The sequence below is a fragment of the Macrobrachium nipponense genome, chromosome 2 (genome assembly GCF_015104395.2).
Source record: "Macrobrachium nipponense isolate FS-2020 chromosome 2, ASM1510439v2, whole genome shotgun sequence".
Classification (NCBI taxonomy): Eukaryota; Metazoa; Arthropoda; class Malacostraca; order Decapoda; family Palaemonidae; genus Macrobrachium; species Macrobrachium nipponense.
Window position 1 is genome coordinate 128,776,427 of NC_087201.1, and position 23,958 is coordinate 128,800,384.

Here is a 23,958-nt window from a genome sequence, read left to right on the forward strand (position 1 = left end):
TCAGATGAGAATTTAAAACTTTCCATTTCTTAAGTCCCAATCCTTGCGCTCGATACACGACAAACTAACTGAACATATTTGACCCCTGCAAGATATACACTTAGTGTGCAAATCATACTTCACTGAAGTTCGTCTAGTATTGCATCCTACACTGCAATAGCAAATTCTCATCAAACTTGTGTCAGACATTACTGCAAACTAACAAGTCGAAAAGCAGTCTTGGTCATGAATCATCACAACCAGGCAAAAAGTCGGTATTAGTAATCAATTCTATATATCTATATATCTACCAAAACAAAATACTTCACCAATTTCAAAACAATCCACCAAAATCAGTGAAGACAGAATTTCAAAAGCCACTGCTGCTTACAACCAACATCGTAAGCCGGACGACACAAATTGGTTTTCTCTGCTCAGTTGTTCCTCTCTTTCCCAAAAGTGGGTGGGGCTAGTCACATACACCAAAAACAAAGGAATTGTTACTGCGAATTACTAGATACTAGAAATTTTTTAGAAAAATAATTACTTGGTAAATTACATATATAAAAATATTCCCTTTCTTTAGCATCTTGTTCTCAGCAAAGAAATGCGCTCTAAAACACATGAAAGACAAGGATAGATAAGACAGAATACTATTCTTTTGATAGACTACCTATGCATGAACTAAAGACTAAAAAGCACAGTATTTAATGTTTCCAGTATATTTTAATGTTCTTGAATTTTCACCAAAATTTTCTGTCTCATATCTCCAGAGAAATAATCATTTATTTTCATATACTAGCATCACCAACTAAATTCAGTAACATCAGAAAAGCATAATGACATTAGTTAAAAGACCTTAACTCTCTCTAGACATCATCTGACATCACCAGAATCTCAGGGGATGACAATTGCATGACATCATTAGATGTCACTGAAATCCCAGAGGATGAATAACTTTTCAATGCCAATTTAAGATACTGTACTCTAATTTTAATGATTGAGCATGGCTACATTAAAATTACAAAGATTTTTAATAACTTACAGTGGAACAATAGGTGTATCATCCTCTGAATCTGAACCTGCACCATCTGAACCTAAGGAATCATTTGGCATGGGTGCAGACATCACAGTGTTCAAAGGCATTGACTTCAAAGCTGCTGATGTATACCTGGAAAAAATTTAAGTTTTAGTGTAACTGAAAATAATATGCTGAATTCTCATATGCATAACCATACTTCTATAACTTAAAAACTAATGAAATTTCTATTCATGATAACAAAAAACATGAGTTGAACATTATAGATGTGTTATATTCTAAAAATAATTGTAAAATATGTACAAGCAATACATACTCTGTAGCTACAGCATTATACATAAGACACCTACACACATGTACATGGAAACACTAAATGAAGATGTGAAGCACTTTGGCCAAAAGGATATGTAAAGACGAACAAAAGAAACAGAGAAATCTTTACTGATATTTCCCAGGATCCATAAATGTTGTACAGTCTACTTTCTATTCAAATAAATTTTCATTAGGTAATAAGATGAAGTTCACGAAATATATATTTCACTGCAAACCAGTTTCTGCAGAACAAAACCACATATAAAATGTCTAGTCTTGAGATGCACCCACAGTTTTTACAATAAATCTCATATGAACAAGATTATTCATATGTTGAAAAATTTAACTTAGAATTACGTATCCTACATTCAAAGGTATTGAATGCCCCATACTTCTGTCTTTTGTAAACAAAGAGTGGTAGTATCCATGTACATCAGCCTACATATTCCTGTCTCTGGGTAGTAGGTGCCTAACTTCCCCAAATCTTGGTTTTTCCAGAAGTTCCTGGATTGCTTATATTACTTAATTTTCACCTCACTGACCCTTTCCTCTATTATGCCAATTCAGTAAGAGTAATTTACTGATAACTCTTTATCAGATGATTTTTCATCTGTGCAAGTCACAAGGTTTTCTTGCACAGCTAATTAAATTAGCAAACTTATTTTTGTAAGCATACCTTTCTGGCTTCCTTTTCAGAGGGCACCAGTAATTCTTTACTAGCCTTAGTTTCAAATATACATAAATGCTGGAATTTTTCCATGTTTTTTTGGGTACAGTATTTAGAACATATTTCATTATTTTGTACTTTTGGCATCAGACAGTTAACTAGTACAGTCAATAAGCTAGTTAACAAATTTTTTGTGTTACTGCAGTTCAGTTCCCACAGGTTAGGATTTATCTTTATATATTTAAGCCCTGGAGTGCACAACAACAAAAAAACCCTCTTGGATTTTTATGTAATATATACCATGTTCCCAATTTTAACAGAAAATAGCAGAAACTTGAAATTGCAGGAACAATTCATAAATTGCACAATGATGAAAATGATACTTTTTTATAAAATGATATTGTTAGTATACAATAAAGTTTTGTACATACTTACCTGGCAGATATATACATAGCTTACGACTCTGACGTCACAACAGAAAATTCAAAACTCGTGGCACACGCTACAGGTAGGTCAGGTGATCGACCTTACCCGCCGCTGGGCGGCAGGTGTAAGAACCAATCCCCCTTTCCAGCCAGATTTTCTCTTCCACCTGTCTCCTGAGGGGAGGCTGGGAGGGCCATCAATTGTATATATCTGCCAGGTAAGTATGTACAAAACTTTATTGTATACTAACAATATCATTTTTGTACATGAACTTCCCTGCCAGATATATACATAGCTGATTGACACCCTTGGTGAAGGGAAAGAGACATATAAGTCCAGAGAAAGGGGAAATAACATATGTTAAAGTAATAAAATACCCTTGTTCTTACCTGATTTAGGCAGAAGACTTCATAGTTACTGTCTACAAGTCTGCGTTGCCTGAAGAGTTACAGCGAGGGCGTGACCTACAGCTGAAAAACTCTTTGGGTCTACCAATGGGAACTGACTCCGCTTACTTGGTAGAATCCAGTTAGGGTCTAGTCAACGGGGATCAACCCACTTAAATGACAGATGGCCTGTCCACTACCATTGCAAGGAGCTTCAAGCATCAAAACGAATCAACCTAACAAAACACAAATTGTTAGAACTACGAAAGAAGGAGATGCCTCCTGCATCCTCCTTCCCACAACCAAAAAACACAATACAAATACAATAAGGGAAAATATTTAAAAAGGATATGCTTCAGCTCCCTGCCCCAGCACTGAATCCGCCGATACGTACGGGCCTAACCCAAAGCACTTCTCATACGTAATTCTTACGTCCTTCAGGTAGTGGTTGGCAAAGACTGACTCACACCTCCAATAAGTCGCCTTCATGAGGTTTTGTAAGGACATGTTCTTCTTGAAAGCCAAAGACGTAGAGATGGCCCTTACCTCAGGCGCCTTGACTTTAAGAAGTCTAAACTGATCTTGGTTACAAGATGCGTGAGCTTCTTTGATAAGGTTCCTTATAAAGAATGACAGGGCATTCTTTGATAAGAGCCTACTAGGATCTCTTACGGAACACCATAGGATGTCTGAGTTAGCCCCAAGTTTTTTCTTCTTCTGGAGAAAAAACTTTAAGCTCCTTACAGGGCAAAGGGCCCTCTCTTCTTCTACTCCAACTCGAGAGGATAAGCTTTTAATTTCGAAGCTCCTGGGCCAAGGTGAAGAGGGGTTTTCATTCTTGGCCAAGAAAGACGGGAGAAACGAACACACAGCCGAGTCTCCTTGGAACCCAACATCTCCTTCCAGAGCTTGCAGTTCGCTTACTCTCTTAGCAAAAGCTAAAGCGCAGAGAAACAAGGTCTTCATAGTAAGATCTCTGAAGGAAGCTGAATGGAGAGGTTCGAATCTAGAGGATCTCAAAAACGATAGCACTACATCCAGGTTCCAGCTTGGGGTTAAACAAGAGTTCCTTTTAGATGTCTCAAATGACTTGATTAAGTCATGCAGATCCTTATCTTCAGAGATGTTTAATCCCCTGTGTCTGAACACAGAAGATAGCATACTCTTGTAGCCCTTAATGGTTGAGACTACCAAACCGCATTTTTCCCTCAGGAAAATAAGAGTCTGCTATCTGGGGCACAGAGGTACTGGAGGAGGAAACGTTCTGATTCCTGCACCAACGTCGGAAAACATCCCACTTCGACTGGTAGACCCTGGAAGTGGAAGGTCTACGTGCATTGGCAATTGCTCTTGCAGACTTTGCCGAAAACCCCTTAGCTCTGACCAGACTCTTGATAGTCTGAATCCAGTCAGACTGAGAGCGGGGAGGTTCTTGTGAAACCTGTCGAAGTGGGGCTGTTTGAGCAGATCGACTCTTAGTGGCAGGGATCTTGGAACATCTACCAACCATTCCAGTACCTCTGTGAACCAGTCCTGGGCAGGCCAGAATGGAGCTATCAAGGTCATCCTTGCTCCTTCTGACGCTGAGAATTTCCTTAGAGTCTCCCCTAGAATCTTGAAAGGGGGAAACGTATAAAGGTCTAGGTTGCTCCAGTCCAACAGGAACGCGTCTACCGCTACTGCTTTCGGGTCTGAAATCGGTGAGCAGTACAGGTCTATCCTCGCGATCCTGGAAGTTGCGAAGAGGTCCAGATGAGGTCTGCCCCAGATCTTCCACAGCTCCTGGCATACGTCCGAGTGAAGGGTCCATTCTGAGGGAGGGACTTGGTTTCTTCTGCTGAGCAGATCTGCTCTGACATTTCTTTCTCCCTGTACAAACCTGGTGAGGAGACTTATCTCCCTTTCCTCCAACCACAAGAAGAGCATTCTTGCTGTTTCGTACAGGGAGAATGAGTGAGTCCCCCCCTGTTTCCGAATGTAAGCCAGGGCTGTGGATAGACCTGTCCGAGTTGATCTGAACTGAAGACTTCTGAACGAGAGGTTCGAACTCCTTGAGGGCTAACCAAATCGCCATGAGTTCTTTTTTGTTGATATGCCAGGACACCTGTTCCCCCATCCAGGTGCCTGACACTTCTCTGGATCCTAGAGTTGCTCCCCAACCTTTGTCCGATGCGTCTGCAAATAACACTAGGTCGGGGTTCTTCAACCGTAAGGAAATGCCTTCCTTGAAAAGAAGAGGGTCTGCCCACCAACGGAGATCCTCTTTTATCTCGTTCGAGATCTTGAACACAAAATCTAGGTCCTGAGCACCCCGATTACAGTTCCGATTCAGGAAGAACTGGACGGGTCTGAGGTGCAACCTCCCTAGAGAAACGAATTGCTCCAGTGAGGAGAGTGTCCCCAACAGACTCATCCACTCCCTCGCTGTGCATACATCTTTCTCTAGAAAGGTTGCGACCTTCTCTGCACAACAGTTTATCCTTTCCGGGGATGGAAATGCCCGAAAAACCTGAGAAACTATCCGAATCCCCAGATAGATACGATCTTGGCTGGGGATTAGCTGTGATTTCTTGAAGTTTATCAGCAAACCCAGAGAACTTGCTAAGGTCAAAGTGATGTGAAGGTCCTCTAGACATTTCTCCTTCGATTTGGCCCTGATCAGCCAATCGTCCAAGTAAAGGGACACCCTCACTCCTTCGAGATGAAGCCATTGGGCTACGTTCTTCATCAGCCCTGTAAAGACTTGAGGGGCTGTGGAGAGGCCGAAGCACAAAGCCCTGAACTGGAACACTTTCCCTTTCCACATGAATCTCAGGAACTTGCGCAAAGAAGGATGGATTGGCACATGAAAGTAAGCGTCCTGAAGGTCTAGTGACACCATCCAGTCCCCTGGACGAAGGGCCGCTAATACTGAGGATGTTCTCTCCATCGTAAACCTTCTCTTCTTCACAAAGACATTCAGGGCGCTTACGTCCAGAACCGGTCTCCATCCTCCTGAGTTCTTGGGCACAAGAAAAAGACGGTTGTAGAAACCCGCGGAAAGAGGGTCCTGCACCATCTCTATTGCTTGCTTCTCCAGCATCAACTCTACTGCTAGAGCAAGGGCCTGATTCATGTGGGGGTCTTTGTACCTGGCCACTAACTCCCTTGGTGTGATGGTCAAAGGTGGTCTCGAAACGAAGGGAATGAGGTATCCTTTCTTGATTATAGAGAGGGACCAGTTGTCCGCCCCCTTCTGTGCCCAGACGTCTGCAAAACTTAGAAGTCTGGCACCTACTGCAGTCTGGAGGACACTCGTACTACTTCTTCGATCTGATCGATCGAGAGAAGGTCCTTCCTCTTCTAGGATGTCTTGTTCCTCTGGAGGAAGAAGCGCGGGAAGAAGGGCCTCCTCGAAAGGGCTCTTGCTTAATCGACGTTTCCTTCTTTGCCTTAGGCTGAAAGGAAGCCTTTGGAATTCTCGCTGAACGAGCCAACATATCCTGCGTCGCCTTTGCTGTAAGAGCGCTGGAAATGTCATTGACGATCTTCTTGGGGAAGAGCTGCTGGGAAAGATGAGCGTATAACAACGACGATCTCTGCGCATGAGACACCGCCTTGGTTAAAAAGGTGCAGAAAACTGCCCTTTTCTTAACAACTCCTGCCCTGAAAAGCGAAGCTATCTCTCCAGAACCATCTCTCACTGCCTTGTCCATGCAAGACAGGACCGAATGCAAATCCTCCAGAGAAAGAGACTCTTGCTCCCTCGTCCTCTTAGCCAAGACTCCGAGGGTCCAGTCGAGGAAGTTAAACACTTCCAGAACCCGGAACATTCCCTTCAGAAGGTGGTAGAGTTCGCTCATACACCACGTCGTGTTTGCAGAGTTAAGTGCCGAGCGACGGGCGGAATCCACCAACGAAGAGAAGTCCGAGTCTGCAGAAGCTGGAAGAGTCAAACCCAAAGCCCCCGACTCGTACCAGATTCCCATCTTTCCCGTAAGCTTGGAAGGTGGGAAGGAAAAAACGGTCTTCCCCTTCTCCTCCTTAGAGACCAACCAATCGTCGAAGCTCTTGAGCGCCTTCTTCATCGACACCGTAGGTTTCATCTTCACCACCGACGACGTCTTCGAAGTTCTAGCCGTTGAAAATAAGGAAGGGGGAGACGGAGGAGCAACCGCCGAAAGAGACTCTCCGAATTCTTGTAAGAGAAGTTCTGTTAATCTCTTATAACAGGAACCTGAAGAATCCTTTGGAAGATCTTCCTCGGAAGCACCATGTCCTTCTTCCGAAGGAAGACATTTGGAAGATCGGCTGTCTATAGGAGAGCTTTTCCTAGGAGAGCGCCTACCAGGAGAGCGCCTACTGGGAGGGCGCCTACTGGGAGAGCGCCTGCTGGGAGAGCGCCTACTGGGAGAGCGCCTGTTGGGAGAGTGCCTACTGGGAGAGCGCCTACTAAGAGAGCGCCTGCTAGAGGAGGCGCGTCTGTCAAAATCCTTGTCAGAGACAACTGAGGGGCTCCTAGTATGAGGAGAGCGCCTATCAGGTACCTTACGCCTGCTAGGCTCTAGGCGCCTGTCAAGTTCTAAGCGCTTGTCAGGCCCTTAGTGCTTGTCCGATCCAAAGCGCTTGTCAGGCTTTTGGCGTCTGTCACAAGGCAAAAAGTCTTCCGAAGAAGAGCGTCTGTCAGACGCAAAGCGTTTGCGAGGTTCTGAGTGCCTATCCGACCGAGAGCGCTCGCAAGGAGGAGATTGTCTAGTCAGTCTCTTGCTAGGCTCTTTGCGCCTACTATCTTCTCTGTGTCTGACAGATGGCGAACGAATCTCAGGCGAAGAAACAAAATCCGGAGAAAAGCGCCTACTAGTCTCCATGCGCCTGTGCAGAGGAGAGCGGCTTCCAGGCGAAGAGCGCCTACTACGATCCTGGACAGAACGAGAATCCTGGTACTTGTCAAACTCTTGACGCTTGCTAGAAGAGGAGCGAGTCTTCGGAGAGCGATGCCTATCCTCCCTAAAACTAGGAGAGCGGTGTTCCGGAGAAGAACGCCTGTCAAGATCCTTACGTCTGCTGGCAGGAGAGAAGCGCCTGCTCGGAGAGCGACTGAGTTTCTCTTCAATGAAAGAGGCTCTGCTGCGAGGCTCTTGCACTCTTCCTGCAGTAGGCAAGAAATCCGCAGTATCCTTCTTCGACTTCTTCACCGGTAGAGAGATGTCCTTCCGACGGTGAGAACTCCCTGCTAAAGAGTTGGCTAAAGCAGAAATCTGCGCCTGTAGGCCGGCCAAGATGCGCGCTGGCGATCTCTCAAACTCTTCGGCAGGAGTAGAAGCCCGAGCGCGGAAAGGAGAAGAGGATCCTTGAGATTTCCTGGTTCTCTTACGCTCGATCTCTGGCTCTTCTGAGAAGGATTCGGGGCTGGAAGGAAGGGCGCAAGGTTCCTTCCAAGCTCTCTTGAGAGGGCGAGACGACTCCGAAGCACTCCATCTACGCTTAGGAGAAGGAGACGAAGAAGACGAGAAGCACTGTCTTAACACTTCCTTCTTGGCTCTATCCAAGGCAGCCTGGGAGCGAGCAACAGGATCTGCCGAGGGGACGCCTGACCGGTGGGGGTTCTCCCTAACCTTCCTGCGGCTTTCGACTTTCCTCCTCCACTGGGTCTGGGAGTCTGGAAGAGGTCTAGGCCTGGAAGCGTTAGTGAGCCGGTCAGACGCACCCTCCACTGCACTTATCACTTGCACTGTCACTCTTACCTTTATAAGAGCGTACTTTGCTCTCATTACTCCTTACTGCGTTCTCCGAACAATCTTCGGGTTCAAAGCTGGGAGCAGGGGCTGAAACAGGAGAAGGAACTACGTCTACTATCGGGTTCTCAACATCAAGTTCGCTAACATGCGACCTACTTGAACTCCTGGAAGAAGCCTTACGCTCCCTATCCTTCTCTAATTTCCTTAAGTAGGAAGAAAGAGACTTCCATCCGTCCTCATCCAACCTTTCACACTCTTGACAAGGGTTAATGAAAGAACATTCATTCCCTCTACAATTCATACACACACTGTGAGGGTCTACAGACGCTTTAGGAAGCCTCACCTTACATTCACTCTTCGAACATACTCTAAAAATAGAAGATTTCTTAAGTTCAGAATCAGCCATTATGGGAAAAAAGCAAAGAACAATAAAAAAAAACGATCCAAAATAGCGTATGCCAAGCCAATGGACAAAGGGTACATCACCAAAATAGTCAATCCAAGAATCGTCGGCGACGAGAATAAATCCACTATCGAGAGGACTTAACAACAGGTGCTGTTAAGCCAGCGACAGAGAAAATCTGGCTGGAAAGGGGGATTGGTTCTTACACCTGCCACCCAGCGGCGGGTAAGGTAGATCACCTGACCTACCTGTAGCGTGTGCCGCGAGTTTTGAATTTTCTGTCGTGACGTCAGAGTCGTAAGCTATGTATATATCTGGCAGGGAAGTTCATGTACAAAAATAACGTTTCACATATAGTACTTATAAAACAATTACAAAGCTGTAAGCTTTCTTACCTGGCAGTCAAAAATTCAAATTATCCGGTGGTGGCGCCATACCATCGTTCGTGTAGGTGATACAGGTTCCGCCCACTTTCGGGAATACTACCAGGTACTGCTGAGCTAACTATTGTCAATTCATTGAGCCACAACATCCATCTTTGGGGAGGAGGAAGGGCTCTGATTATGCAATTGTTTGGTAAGTATATGTCAAAGCTTATTTTATTATAAAAATAACATTTCCATATAAGTGAATTACCAAACAATTACAAAGCTGAATCCATATTACCAGGAAGGCGGGTAAATGGACAGCTTATGACAAAGACAACAATAATATGCTCACATTATCAAATGTTTTCAGTACCTTAGCTTGTGAGAGTGCGGCTGCAAGTGGGTACTGCCTCTGGTCGGTGCTCTCACCACCTGTAGGACACGTGGCAGTAATGGCCAGGATCATCCCTAATAATGGTGGGATTTTGTGACCATGAAGGTTCACCAATGGTTAACAAAAATCAAAATTTTTCCCTTGCCCTAGGCAAAGACCACAGAACCATCACCTACACTAAAAAACAACAACAACAACCGTAACCATAAAAAACTGGATGATACTCTGGGTACAATGTACCCCCAGGCTTCCCAATACAGGTAGTCGTCTACTTACGACCTATTCAACTTATGACAGACCGACTTTACGACAACTACGACAATATAATAATATATAATAATATTTAATTTTATATTTGGCTAAAATACGTCGAGCGAGCGTACGATAGTTTTTCCCGCTACCGGCAGCGCGCTCATCTCCGAGAGATGCTCAGCTTTCGGCAGTGTTTCTGTGTGTTTGAGTCCTTGTACGTGGTTACTGGTTAGCCTATTTTGTACATGTTTCTTTGCTCCAAACCCCAATCAAAGATGTCTTCAAAAAGAAATTCTTGCTCAGTTTCCAAGCCTGCTAAGAAAGCAAGAAAAGCTATTGATCTAGACATGAAAATGAAAGTGATAAAGCAGTCTGAAGGGGGGAAGAAAGTGAGTGTAATAGCCCGCGATCTTCACCTACCGCATTCTACTGTGTCAACAATTTTAAAAGATAAGGAACGTATTCGTGAAGCAGTAAAGGGTTCAGCACCTATGAGATCAACTGTGATAACAAAACAACGAAGTGGACCCATACACGAAATGGAAAAACTATTAAATGTGTGGATTGAAAGCCAACTCCAAAAACGTGTCCCATTAAGCCTTCACATACTGCAAACGAAAGCTTTAAGTATTTTTAAGACGTTGAAGGAGCGTGCTGGAGCAGATTATACCCAAGAATTTTCAGCAAGTACAGGATGGTTCAAAAGATTTAAGAAAAGATTTCAATTGCATAATGTCCGAATCACTGGGGAAGCAGCAAGTGCAGATGAGGAAGGTGCGAAAAAGTTCATTGAAAGTTTGGATGAAGTCATTGTAGAAGAAGCCTATTTACCAGAACAAATTTCAATGTTGATGAGAGCGGGTTATTCTGGAAACGAATGCCGGAACGCTCCTTCATTTACCAAGAGGAAAAAGCCATGCCTGGATTTAAGGCATCTAAAGATAGGCTGACTTTGTTGCTTGGCGGTAATATCGCTGGGTTTAAGCTGAAGCCACTTTTGATTTATCATTCCGAAAACCCGCGAGCTCTTAAAAATGTGAATAGGCATACGCTACCAGTCTACTATCGTTCCAACAAAAAGGCATGGATGACTCAAGCACTTTTCGAAGACTGGTTCATAAACTGCTTTATTCCCCAGGTTCGTGAATATTGTTTCGAAAACACTATTCCATTCAAGGTGTTGTTACTTTTGGACAACGCACCCGGCCATCCACCTCATCTAGCCGATCTCCATCCCAACGTGAAAGTGACATTTTTACCACCCAATACAACTCCCCTCATCCAACCTATGGACCAAGGAGCTATTGCTGCCTTTAAGGCAAATTATCTAAAAACCACCTTTTCCCAAGCTATATCTGCTACAGATGATGATCCTGACTTATCTTTACGTGATTTTTGGAAAAAATACGATATTCTTAAATGCATCAAGAATATCTCTGCAGCATGGGAAACTGTGACAAAGAAATGCATGAACGGCATTTGGAAGAATTGCGCTAAACGCTATGTGAATACTTTTGATGGGTTTGATAATGAGAATGAACTAATAATGATACGTGAAAAAATTGTGACATTAGCCAAAGGTCTATCGTTAGAATGTGAAATGGAAGAAATCGAGGAATTGCTTGACAAAGAGTCGGAAGAACTAACAACTGAAGATCTGATTGCGCTGGAAGAGGAAAAAGTTGCTGAAGAAGAAAGGAGAGAAGCAGCAGCAGAAAAGGCGGATGAGGGGGAGGAGGAGCCACAAAGAATGTTCACGACTAAAGGCTTAGCAGAAGGTTTATCACAGTTAAATAAACTTCTAGCTCATTTTGAAGGAATGGATCCAAATACTGAAAGATTTTCAAGAATTGAACGCATGTTTCTTGATGCTGTTCGCCCATACCGGGAAATTTATGAAGAGAAGAAAAAACGGACCATTCAAACAAAACTAAGCATGTTTATGTTTAAACCAACATCTCGGTCTACCCCTGTCCCCACTACCAGTAGTACTACCACGGATGAGGATGACCCGGATGATCCCCAGCCATCCACCAGCAGACAATAATTTCTTTTTTTTTTCAAATTTCAAATGTTTCGTAATTTTTATTTTTTCTGTATATTCATGTTTTTTCTGTACTGTAAATCAATTCTATCTATGCATTACTGTAGTTTGCCTGAAATTTATAAAGTAAAAATAATTTACATACTGTTAAATAAAACTTTGTGTATTACTACGTACGTACATAGACGTGTTGGCAACAGTACAAACGGTCGCTAGAGATAACAGCAGACGATGTTTTGTTTTATATTTTCAGAAGTAAAATTTTGTTCGAAAATGGTAAGATTCGTATTTTTGTAATTCATTTTGTATTTCTGTTTTGCAAATAAATCAAATATAATAACAAATTATGTATTTAATTCAAACCTATAAATAAATAAAAGTATATAATACGTGTAGCCGATGTCAATGCAAATGGCGGATAAGAAAATGTAAACAGACCAGACAGATGGTCTGAATGCCTACAATAAAAATGTTAAATACAGTAATAAAAGTAAGTATTAATCAAGGAGTTCAGAGCATGATAAGATTTCAATGATGCTGAAACCGTAATAATAGGTTTACTATACATGCACATATTTGGGATGATATAAAATGTATATGTAGGCTACTAAGTTGTCAATGAAAATGCAAACGAACAAATACGTACATGTACACGCATGTGTTTGAATATGGTAAAAAGGATAAAAAGACAGCACAAACATGATTCAATTTATTCAATATGCTGAAAGAAAGACAGTATACATTGCATACTTTGGATATAATATATGATAGATAGTATGCGGTAGGTACAGAATACATGTAACATAGGCTAATTGTGGTTCGTAGGCTATAGAATAATGTACATAGGCTATGGGGTTCGTCGACTTATGACAAGATCAATTTACGACAGCTCTGCCAGAACCTAATGCCGTCGTAAGTAGACGACTACCTGTACCTCAAAAACCTTAAAAAATACAAAGCGAGGAGATATTAGAGGGAAAGAGGTCCCTCTATGCTTCCTCTCCAACACCATACCAGCTATAGACAACAGTCCCAACCTATAACAATTCTCAAACACAGACTCTATGCCTTCAGGTAATGTGATGAAAAAACCGATTTCGATCTCTAGAACGTCATTTGTAGGATGGAGGATAGAGACATATTATGTCTAAATGCTAGAGAAGTCGCCACTGCACAAATTTTGTGCACCTTCACTTTCAGTGCATTAAGAGCTTGATCTTGTACTTGCGCATGAGCCTCCAAAATCAAGCTTCTCACGAAGAACGTAATCGCGCTCTGAGAGAGAGGACGGGAGGGGTCTCTCCCCGAACACCAGAGTCGATTCGAGCTTCCTCTTAACGTCTCTGTAAGTAGATAGTGTCTAATGGCTCTGACAGAACATAACGTATGTTCCTTCTTTTCTGCTCCCACTATGTTTGTCAAGTTCTCTATTACTAAAGAGCGAGGCCAAGGATTCGATGGATCCTTGTTATTTGCTAGGAATTCTTTAACGTAAGAACATTCTGCATTACTCTTAAGAGAACCCGACCTCTTTGCTGATAGACTGCATTTCACTTACTCTACCTGCAGCAACTAAGGCAACTAAAAAGTCTTCATCATTAGATCCCTTAGAGACAAAGGATTTAGAGGCTCGAACTAAGGACTGGAAATCCATCTTAACACTACATCCAGGTTCTAATCCACTTCCCCAGGCTTCACTACTTTTGAGGAATCAAAAGATATAATAATGTCGCTGATATCCTGATTGTTCGAGATGTCGAGGCCTCTGTATTAAAAAACTGAAGAAGCATAGACCTATAACCTTTAATAGTAGGGGTGGACAGCTTTCATGAGTCCCTCAGAAATAACAGGAAATCTGCGATTTCTGTTATAGAGGCCTTAGAAGAAGAGATGTGATGTTGTCTGCACCAAATCCTATAAATTCTCCACTTCGACTGACAGAGCATGGAAGGAGAGCTTCTTCTACTACTTGCAATAGCCTCTGTCACTCTCTGCAAAAGACCTTTCACTCTGACAAGGCTCCTGACAAGTCTGAATCCTGTCAGGGCCCGAGCAGACAACCCTTGGTGATACCGGTCAAAGTGAGGTTACTTGAGAAGACATGGACCTTGTGGTAGGAGCCTGGGAAAGTCCACTACGGGCTTGAGTAGGTCTGGGAACCATTCCTGGGCCAGAACGGGCCACAAGAGTCATCAACACATTCCAATGCGACTGTAACTGTTGTTGACTTCTCTTATCATACTGAAAGGGGGAAATGCATACACGTCAAAGGCCATCCAGTCCACAAGCACTGCATCTGTTCTCCACGCTAGCAGGTCTGGAACCGGGGAACAGAACATCGGAAGACGATTGTTCCTTGAGGTGGTGAAGAGATCTACTGGTGGTTTCCCCAATAATTTTCATAGATCTTAGCAAACTCTCTCGTTCAGAGTCCATTCCGTTGACAGGACCTGATTTGAGCGGCTCAGCTCATCTGCTAAGACGTTCATTCTTCTTTGAACAAACCTCGGAAAAAGAATGATCTTTTGCTCGTTCTCCTAGAACAGGAGGTCTTCCACTACTCTGTTGAGAAAGAGTGTCCCTCCTTTTTTTCGGACAAGGCTCCTGACAAGTCTGAATCCTGTCAGGGCCCGAGCAGACAACCCTTGGTGATACCGGTCAAAGTGAGGTTACTTGAGAAGACATGGACCTTGTGGTAGGAGCCTGGGAAAGTCCACTACGGGCTTGAGTAGGTCTGGGAACCATTCCTGGGCCAGAACGGGCCACAAGTCATCGACACATTCCAATGCGACTGTAACTGTTGTTGACTTCTCTTATCATACTGAAAGGGGGAAATGCATACACATCAAGGGCCATCCAGTCCACAAGCACTGCATCTGTTCTCCACGCTAGCAGGTCTGGAACCAGGGAACAGAACATCGGAAGACGATTGCTCCTTGAGGTGGTGAAGAGATCTACCGGTGGTTTCCCCAAAAATTTTCATAGATCTTAGCAAACTCTCTCGTTCAGAGTCCATTCCGTTGACAGGACCTGATTTGAGCGGCTCAGCTCATCTGCTAAGATGTTCATTCTTCTTTGAACGAACCTCGGAAAAAGAATTATCTTTTGCTCGTTCTCCTAGAGAAGGAGGTCTTCCACTACTCTGTTGAGAAAGAGTGTCCCTCCTTTTTTTCGGACATACGATAACGCCATAGTGTGGTCCGCGTAAATTGCTACCTTTCTTCCAGTGGCAAGAGGAGTGAACAAATGTAAACCCAGAAGAATCGCCTTCAACTCCTTCACATTTATGTGTAGGGTTTTCTCTTTCTTCGTCCAAAAACCTGAGGCTCTCCTGTCTCCTAACAGAGTTCCCCATCCCTTGTCCAATGTATCTGAAAATAACTCTAGGCCGGGGTTCAACGTGACTAGGGAAAGACCCTCTTGAAGTCTCTCTGTTGACAGCCACCAACGAAGATCTGACTTGATCTCTTTCATTAAAGGAAAAACTAATGCATCTGGTTGTGTCTTCTGGTTCCAATTTGCTTTTAGGAAGAATTGGAGAGATCTCATGTTGAGATGGCCTAAGGTTATGAAACTCGACTGATGCAACAGTTCTGAGGAGGCTTATCCAGTCTAGAGCTGAGCATGAGGGGTGAACTAGAAATTACTGTACTGTTATTAAACACGACTGTATCCTCTTCGGGGAGAGAAAAGCCCGAAAAGCTGGAGAGTCCAGAACTATCCCTAAATAGGGAATCCTCTGAGTCAGAGATTGGACTTCTTAAGATTTTTTTGGATTCCCAATTGTCAAGTCAGATTTAATATCCTTTCTAAGTCCTTCACACACTGATGACTGGACTTGGATCTCAGGAGCCAGTCATCCAAATAAAAGGCTGCATTGATCCCCATCAGGCGTAGCCATTTTCCCAGAGAAGCGAGAATACGAATCTTAATAATCTCTTCAAGTCTTGATGAAGAGGGACATGAAAATAGGCGTCCTTCATGTCGAGAGACACCATCCAGTTGCCTGATTGGAGGGTAGACATCACCGACCGACTGGTTTCCATTCGAAATTTCATCTTTTGAACATACAAATTCAAGGCACTTACGTCTAGTATGGGTCTCCAGCCCCCAATGTCTTGGGGACTACGAAAAGTCTGTTGTGAAACCCTGGGGAGTTCTTGTCTGTCACCTCTTCTATGGCCTGCTTGCTGATAAGCACTTCTACTTCCTTGGCTGATGCCAAAAATCTCCCTGATCCCTTTGAGTATCCTGTCAAACAGACAGGCACATTGGACAGTGGCAGATCTTGAACAAAAGGGACCGCATATCCTTCTCGAAACACTTGGACTACCCACGGCTCTGCTCCTCTCCAACTCCATTCCTCCCAGAAGTAGTGGGGTCTCGCCCCTACAAGTGTGTGAAGGACCTCCCGATTACTTATCTGTCGACTTAAAAGGGGAACTTCTTGGTGGACTTAGCTGTTGCTTGCAAACTAGTCCTTAGTCTATTCTGCATTCTAGTTTTACCCCCTCAAAAAGGGTGCTTCTGAAGAGGAGAAGCTTCAGCTCCTGTAGCGGGTGGAATCTTTGGGTATCTTGCTGACTGAGACAAAAGGTCATTGGTCGATTTCTTCTCTAGATCCGACAATACTGTTGAACAGTCTTTTCTAGGAACAGGTGGGACTTACTAATGGGAGAAAACATCAACGCTGATTTCTGATTTGTCGTTACTCCTTGGGACACAAAAGAGCACCACAGCTCCCTCTTTTAAGTATTCTCATTGTAAAGAGGCCGGTTAGTTCACCTGATCTGTCTCTCACAGCTTTGTCTGCACAGGACAAAATACTGAGCCAGTCCATAGAAAACTCCTCTTCCAGAGACTGACACTCCTCTATTTTCCTGGCTAATGCTGTGATAGTCTAATCTTAAAAAAAAAAAAATAAAAAAAAAAAAAAAAAAAATAAAAAAATAAAAAATCTTCGATCAACTTGAACAAGTTCCGAACCAAGTGATCAAAGTTGGGGAGGAGAACATTACTTTCACAGCCGCAAAAGCCGATCTTCTGTTATCGTCCACTAAACCCGAGAAGTCCCCTTGAGAGGAGGCAGAGACTCACATGGAAGGAACTTCTCTGGTTGCATAGAAATAATAAGTCTTGCTCCGCAGTTTAGAAGAGGGACAGGCGTATGACGCTTTACCTGACTCCTGCTTCTTTGCTAGACACTCATTCAACTCCTTGAACACTTTCTCGGCCAACTGAGAAAGGACTAACTTCAGCAATCCTGAAGATACTACCTTCCTATCCCTCATGAACATAGAAGGTGGCGACAAAGGCAATGCTGGTTCAAAGAAGTCAGGATACGTAGGGAGCAAAAACTTCAAAGGACTAGAGTAAGCTGAAGAAGACTTCGACTCCTGCTCCTGTTCTTCTTCCTCAAAAAGAACTGACAACACACCATCTTCCTCTCCTCTAGGGGCCATCGCTTTCTTCAAGAACCCCACTAAGCTTTTGGAGTTGATGCTTGAAAGGGCCAAACGGCGACTCATCTCCCACAGCGCTGGTCTTTGGAGTCTCAGAAGTAGATGCTGAAGCAGTGGCAGTTGAACGGATCTTCTTAAAAGACGAGCAAAAAGCAGGCAAAGAGCTACCAGCTGTGGGAGGCGAATGAGTTGAAACTCCTTTCAATGAGTTACGAGGGGAATCGACAGCGCAAGAACTTGGAGTGCTGCTCAGATTATGACAGTGCTCGTTAGACTGTCGCCAGTCGGAACCATACTCTCTGGAGACAACTGACGATATTCCCAAAAAGCCTGTGCAGGTGCAAAACTGCAGGAGGGTTAGGGAATCCACGGCTCCCCTCGACTTCTTCACTGGCAGAGTCGTTTCCGCAAACACTGCATGTCTTTTTAAAGGTTGCGACACTGTAGCATACCGCAATTGTCGCCTCTTCTCAAGTGTAGACACATCCAATTTAGAGGAAAACTACCTCACTAGCATCTATGCCTTTCCAATGGCGTTTAGTCGACACCCATGAGTCAACAGGCTTGACAGAATCGGCGACTGCCCATGGGCAAACCGCCCCCCGTCTCCCTTCGACCCACAGTATGTCTTCTCCCGGGTGCGGGGGAGCAAGACAATGACCTTCATCTAGGAGATATGGGGGGACGGACAACCACCTCCTCGGACACAACACTGACACTTGGCACAACACTGAACTTTTCACTGACACTCGATTTTTCCACAACATTGAACTTTTCACAGACACTCAATTTTTCCAAAAATACGCAAAAAGACAACCTAAATCCATAACAGATTTAGCCAAAATTTTGAACTTCTTGTCCATTTTGGACTCTAAGCTGGCAATGGTGTTAGGATTGGAAGCATGGATTACCTGGACTGGAGTCATTGGTAATGAAGCAGGAGGACTATCAATTGAAAATATGTTGGATAAAAGGGGGAAGATAAGGAAGGCTTCTTTGCCTCTAAAGGCAAAAGAGTTGTCTCTACACTAGTCTTACTCCCACTTCTAAGAGCTGTTTTCCTCTTCCTATCTTTTTCCATCTTTACTAAATGAGACTTAAAGATCTTCCACCCTTGCTCATCTAAATCCTGACACTTAATGCAAGTTAAATCTTTGCTACATATTTGTCCCCTACACTTTGCTCACTTGGAGTGCGGATCATAACATAGCTTAGCCATCCTAGTTTTGCAGCGATGGCATATTTACCCCCAACACCTTATGCAATTGGAGTGTGGATCATAACATAGCTTAGCCATAGTTTTGCAGCCATCGCTGCAAAACCTAACTGAAGACGAACTAGAGTCAAACATCCTAAAGCTAAACTTTATTTAGCTAAATGAAAGCTACAGAAGCAGCTAAACCAGAAAAAAAGCACCAAATTGTACTTCACCAAATAAGATACAAAATCACAAGATGAAGCTCTGAAAAAGTTTATTGCACTCCACAGCTGGCAGAAAACAAATTGACAATAGTTAGATCAACAGTATCTGGTATTCCCGAAAGTGGGTGGGACCTATATCATCGACACGAACGATGGCAGCGTCATCGCCACTGCCAGATAATTAGAATTTTTGACTGCCAGGTAAGAAAGCTTATAGCTTTGTAATTGTTTGGTAAGTCACTTATGTGAACATCCTATTCAGTATGTTTTAAAAACTCAGGACAGCCTGAGCCATTTATCACTATCCACAGTCTAAGATTAGTACTAAGGTTCAGTGCTGGTAAGAAAAATATCTGCATTCTTTACTCCTTTTTACTGTCTGTCTGATATTTCATTTTAACTAGTTTACAATCAGGCAACCAATCATTCATTAATTTTTGGGCATATATGTGTATTCTTTTGTGCAAATATTACAGCTTAAAAATCTCAAACCCACAAATATAGACTTCCATAATGGACTGACCCGGAAATTTACTGATTCTGGAAATCTATGGGCTTGAAGGTAACTATGAAAACATGTTGGCATCAAATGATTCATGAGCTATCTCAATCCAACCTACTGGCAGCAATAAACAGCATCCTTATCGTTTGCCCATCACCACTGTGCTTACATCTTCAGCTCCCCCAATTCAAGTTCTGACACAGAATTTTTACAGAATACCCACTTTATTTCTACAGAATACCCACTTTATTTCTAAAAGGTACAAATGATCTAAATAATATTGAGCACCAACCATATCATAACTCTTATGTACATGTGAATATTCAACAGTATTACTAGGCATTTTTTTTTTGGCTTATCTTAATTTTTGTCACTACACCTTCTGTATGGCAGTGGCATCTCGAGCTCTCACTTCAACTTTTTACTGATGTAACAAAGCAAAAAATCAACTCTTACATTAATTCACTCATAGGTCAAAGTACCACTGTACAACCAGTAAATACAATTGGTAAAGGAACAAATGAATTCCAAATCATCAAGTTGATGATCGACAACCACTGTCGTCAACCGGCAGAAACAAATTGACAGACCTATGCCTAGTTGTTCCTCTCTCCCTCAACAGTGGGTGGGGCTAGTTCCTACACCAAAACAAAAGAATGGCTATCGTGGTTTTCAAATTTTTGCTGCCGTACTAGTTAGAAACTGTAGCTATGCAATTACTTAAGTTAAATATACAAAAATTATTGTTCTGGAGACAAAAAAATACTGTAAATATCATTATAGACATAAACACTAAATTTACAAAAATCAAGTCATTAAGGAAGTTTACTTACTCTCTGTAATAATCTGTATATTGCCCAGGTAGCACTGCTACAGGATACGCCCCAATTTTGGTATATTCTGGAGGCAGTTTTTTATAACGACCAACTGGCATCTGCAAGGTAAAGGTTTGCAGATCAAAGCTGTACCTGTAAGAATACAAAAAAACAATAAGCAAAAGAGATATTTAAATGAAAAATTAATGAAGTAGAAAATAATTTTACCAAAATTATAAAGCAATTAATAGGGAAAAAAAAGCTATAAGCACCAAAATGAAAAGCCACATAATGCATGTAAACCTGGACTTTCGACCAGATCTTAGTTTCAAATTTCTGGGCTCAGCTCGTGTCGGCCTATGAAAGTATCCTTAATATCATTCTTTCTAGGTAAAATTAGCCTAAAATTACCAGAGAAAAACAAAATTAAGAAAATGTCAGTAAAACTGACTCGCTCACTCTTAAAAAGAAGTGTCGGTATGATATAGGGGCGAGTGTGGAACACTACCACGAGACAAACACCAATTAGAACTTCCCTATCAGAATCCCCCCAAGAGAGAGCTGATAGACCAACGGGCGATGCAGCCAGCCTCTACTACTACTACTAGAGGACGCCACGGACAGCAGCGCCCCTAGCGGTTCATCCTTAATTTTTAGCACCAGCGGGACAAGTCGCCATTTTCTTGTGCTTGTGCTTTTCTTGCGATTTATCCGCACCTTCATCATGGAACGCTCTGCAATTGCCACGGCTAAGTTAAGTAACTCATAAGTAACATTTTACCGTATTTTTTGTCTTCCGGGTACCAGTATTTTCCTTTTTTATAGGTCTATACGGTTCCCCGGTTGTCTCGTGGCGGCCCATGCCGCCTCGTAAGAATTCCCGGTCCTCCATACTGGGACTTCTTATGCTTATGGCTTACCTTATCACATTCATTGTTTACATCGAGGTTTTAGCTAGTTCAGCCCTCCTACCATTCTCTTAGCTTGGTATTTAGGGCTATTATTATTATTTTTCAGCCCAGCATCCCGGCTCTTGCTCTACATCGGCGCTATCGCTGGCTCCGAGTAGGCTCCTGTTTCTCGGAACAGTCTGCCTCCTCCTGGGCTTCTTTCTCTTTTACTAAAGTGTCTCTTCCCCCTTTCGATGTATTTTTATTATTTAGGGTGTTAGGCTAGCCTAGGTGCTTGTTCCACATATTGGTACAGCTTGGTTCACGTGGCCCTACCACGGTTGTGTTGCTCGCGGCCTAGGCCACTTGCGGTCACGTGTCCTATAGCACCTTACCCTGCCCCTTCCCTCCCTCTCTGATGTAGGGAGGGGCTGGGGACCCCTTGGTTGTTATAACAACCTCATCGCCTTCTCTCACACTCTCGGAGGTGACCGGGGGGTCCCCCCAGCAGGGGGTATATGGCGACCACTATGAGGTACCGGGTCTCCATCCGCGGGTAGTTGGTGAGGCGGGGAGGAGTAGGCCATCCCATCCCCCCCTTTTCTCTCGCTCCCGCCGTGTTTCGCCGGGACCTTCCTCTCCCCCCCATTGCTCAGCCACCTCCCTCCAGATACGTAAGGAGCCTTCCGTCGCAGCCGGGGCCCCACCTTTGGTTATAGGATAGGATGTTGGCTCCGCTAGCGGGCAGGGTGGGCGCTATGAGTGGTCGGTTGCTTGCCTACTATATCCTTATATCTCTCCCCCGCTACCGGAAGGGAGCTTACCCTTACTACGCACTCTTCTAGTAGACGGGCGGAGAGAAGTTGTTTTAATTTTGTTATTTTAAGGATATATACCCTAATTATAAGATATTTTACAAATGATATTGTGTGTTAGTTATATATTTTTATCAACCATCCCCGCCATTGTCCGTCGTGGTTTCCATTACCACCACTCCTAGTTGGTTGATTCTTGTGCCTCCGCCATTGGCGGAGCCATAGCCTATCTTCCAACCTGGTTACCACACGTATTTTAGCGGGGCTCTGGTTTTATCTAACTTTATCGCTCCGGCACCAGCGGAGCATATGTTAGGCTGTAAGTGTTTACTCTCGTACTCATGTACTTTTTTCACTTACAGGCTACCAAACTGCCAAGGTCCCAGCCTGTAATGCGACGCTCTACGACCCCTGTGACATGACGAGTGCAGGTCTCACGCCCCGTGTGCCACGTCGTACAATGAGACGATCGTCTGGCACCCGAGCCTGCGCTATATGCTACGACCTGGTCGGTCAGCTGGGAGATGGGGTTATGTCCATTATAGGCTTACTTATGATTTTACTAACAACTTCTAGTCGTAAGTTTGTTAACCCTGTCCCACAATTGGTAGCTAATCTCACCTTTCTTTCAGGCTAGCGGTGTGAGGGAAGTCGCCCTCGCCACCCTGAAAGGCGTGGGTGGGCGGCTTTTGGCTTTGGAAAAACGCCGCCAAGGGCCAGCCCTACATTTTAGATAGGAAGCTGGCCATCCCAGATCTTTCCCCGCGGGCAAGTCGACGGGCTACGTCGATCCCTTGTCCGCTGCCCCATTGATAGCCTCCATCCAGCAAGACCTCCAGCAATCGTTTGGGGTCGTATGCCTCCCAGGAGTCGGTTCCGGACGTCGCTGCCCTGGACCTGAACCTTGAGCCAATGGCGGTAGTTAGCGAGGATTTGTTGGTTGAGGTAGGTTTGTCGGGCGCCCAAGGTCTTTCCTTGGGCGCTCCTGGATCTTCTCCTGTCCCTTCTTCTTCCGCCTCTTTCCAAGGCTTTGCGGGATCCGAGATCCCTAGCCGCCCTCCCGCCGCTCTCTGTACCTCCTAAGGAGAAGGGAAAGAGAGAACCGAAGACCTTATCTAAGTCGACTTCTAGAAAGTCGTCTTCGTCTTCTCGGCCAGGAAGTCGTCGACTTCATATGCCGATGCGGTGAAGGCAAAGCCGAGCTCTTCCCAGTCGAAGAGCTCCAGAAGCAAGGCTTCGAAGGAGAAGGCTCGCGCTACCACCGAGTCACTGCCTTCTCCCGCCTCCGCTGCCTCCTCTCCGGCTATGCCGGCAGGGGTGGCAAGCACCAGCACCTGCGTTCCCTCTTCTGTCTCACCAGGGGTGATGGAACAGGTAGGGGTGCTGGTAGGTTCCCAAATTTTCCTTTCAGCATTGGGAACACGTTTTGAGCAGATGTTCGCGCAATTATCGAACAGTCTGTCTCAAACTGACAGTCTATCCAGGACCTCTCTAATAGAATGGAGAGAGAATGAGGGACCGAGTGGCTGGGCTTAACTCAGGCTCCTCCCCAGTCTCCCCATGCATCTAGCACGGGGATTCTCCAACTTACCGCCTTACGACTCCTTAGCCAGCTTTCTCTATGGAGAATCCATGGAGAGTAGCGGCCTACGCTCCTTTTAAGGACGGGATGATTTCGATCCCGGAGTTGGTACTCGAAGGATTGAGGACTTCGAGTTCTACCCTCCGGGTCTGACGCAGCCTTTCATCGGGTATGCTAGGCTGACGCCAACGGCTCTCACGAGAGAGGACAAGATCTCGAAGGAGTCAGTTCTCTACAGTAGAGATCACGCCCAGCGAGAATGGGTTCACTGCCTTGAGGACTGGGAGTGTACTAACACTAAACTCCAGGCCTACAAGAGTCCCTTCACTATTTTCGCGACGGAAGAGGAGGTCTCTCTTCCGTTCGCCACGAAATTGGTGGAGAAGGCTCTTCAGGCAGTCCTCAAGGATGAGCCCCATTCACAGTTGAGGAGTCGGAGTCTACTTCTCCACTCTTCCCCGCCTTCGGAGAGTTGTGGGAAAA

The 23,958-nt window shown here is 44.2% G+C and overlaps 1 protein-coding gene across 1 annotated transcript in view; it reads right to left on the bottom strand.

Annotated features, from left to right (window-relative positions):
• The window catches only part of LOC135220984 (uncharacterized), a 106,382-nt gene that overhangs the window by 44,773 nt on the left and 37,651 nt on the right, over window positions 1-23,958 (bottom strand). Inside the window, 2 exon segments of the mRNA XM_064258687.1 lie at window positions 1,025-1,150; window positions 20,207-20,341. Coding sequence (XP_064114757.1) covers window positions 1,025-1,150; window positions 20,207-20,341 — 261 coding nt within the window.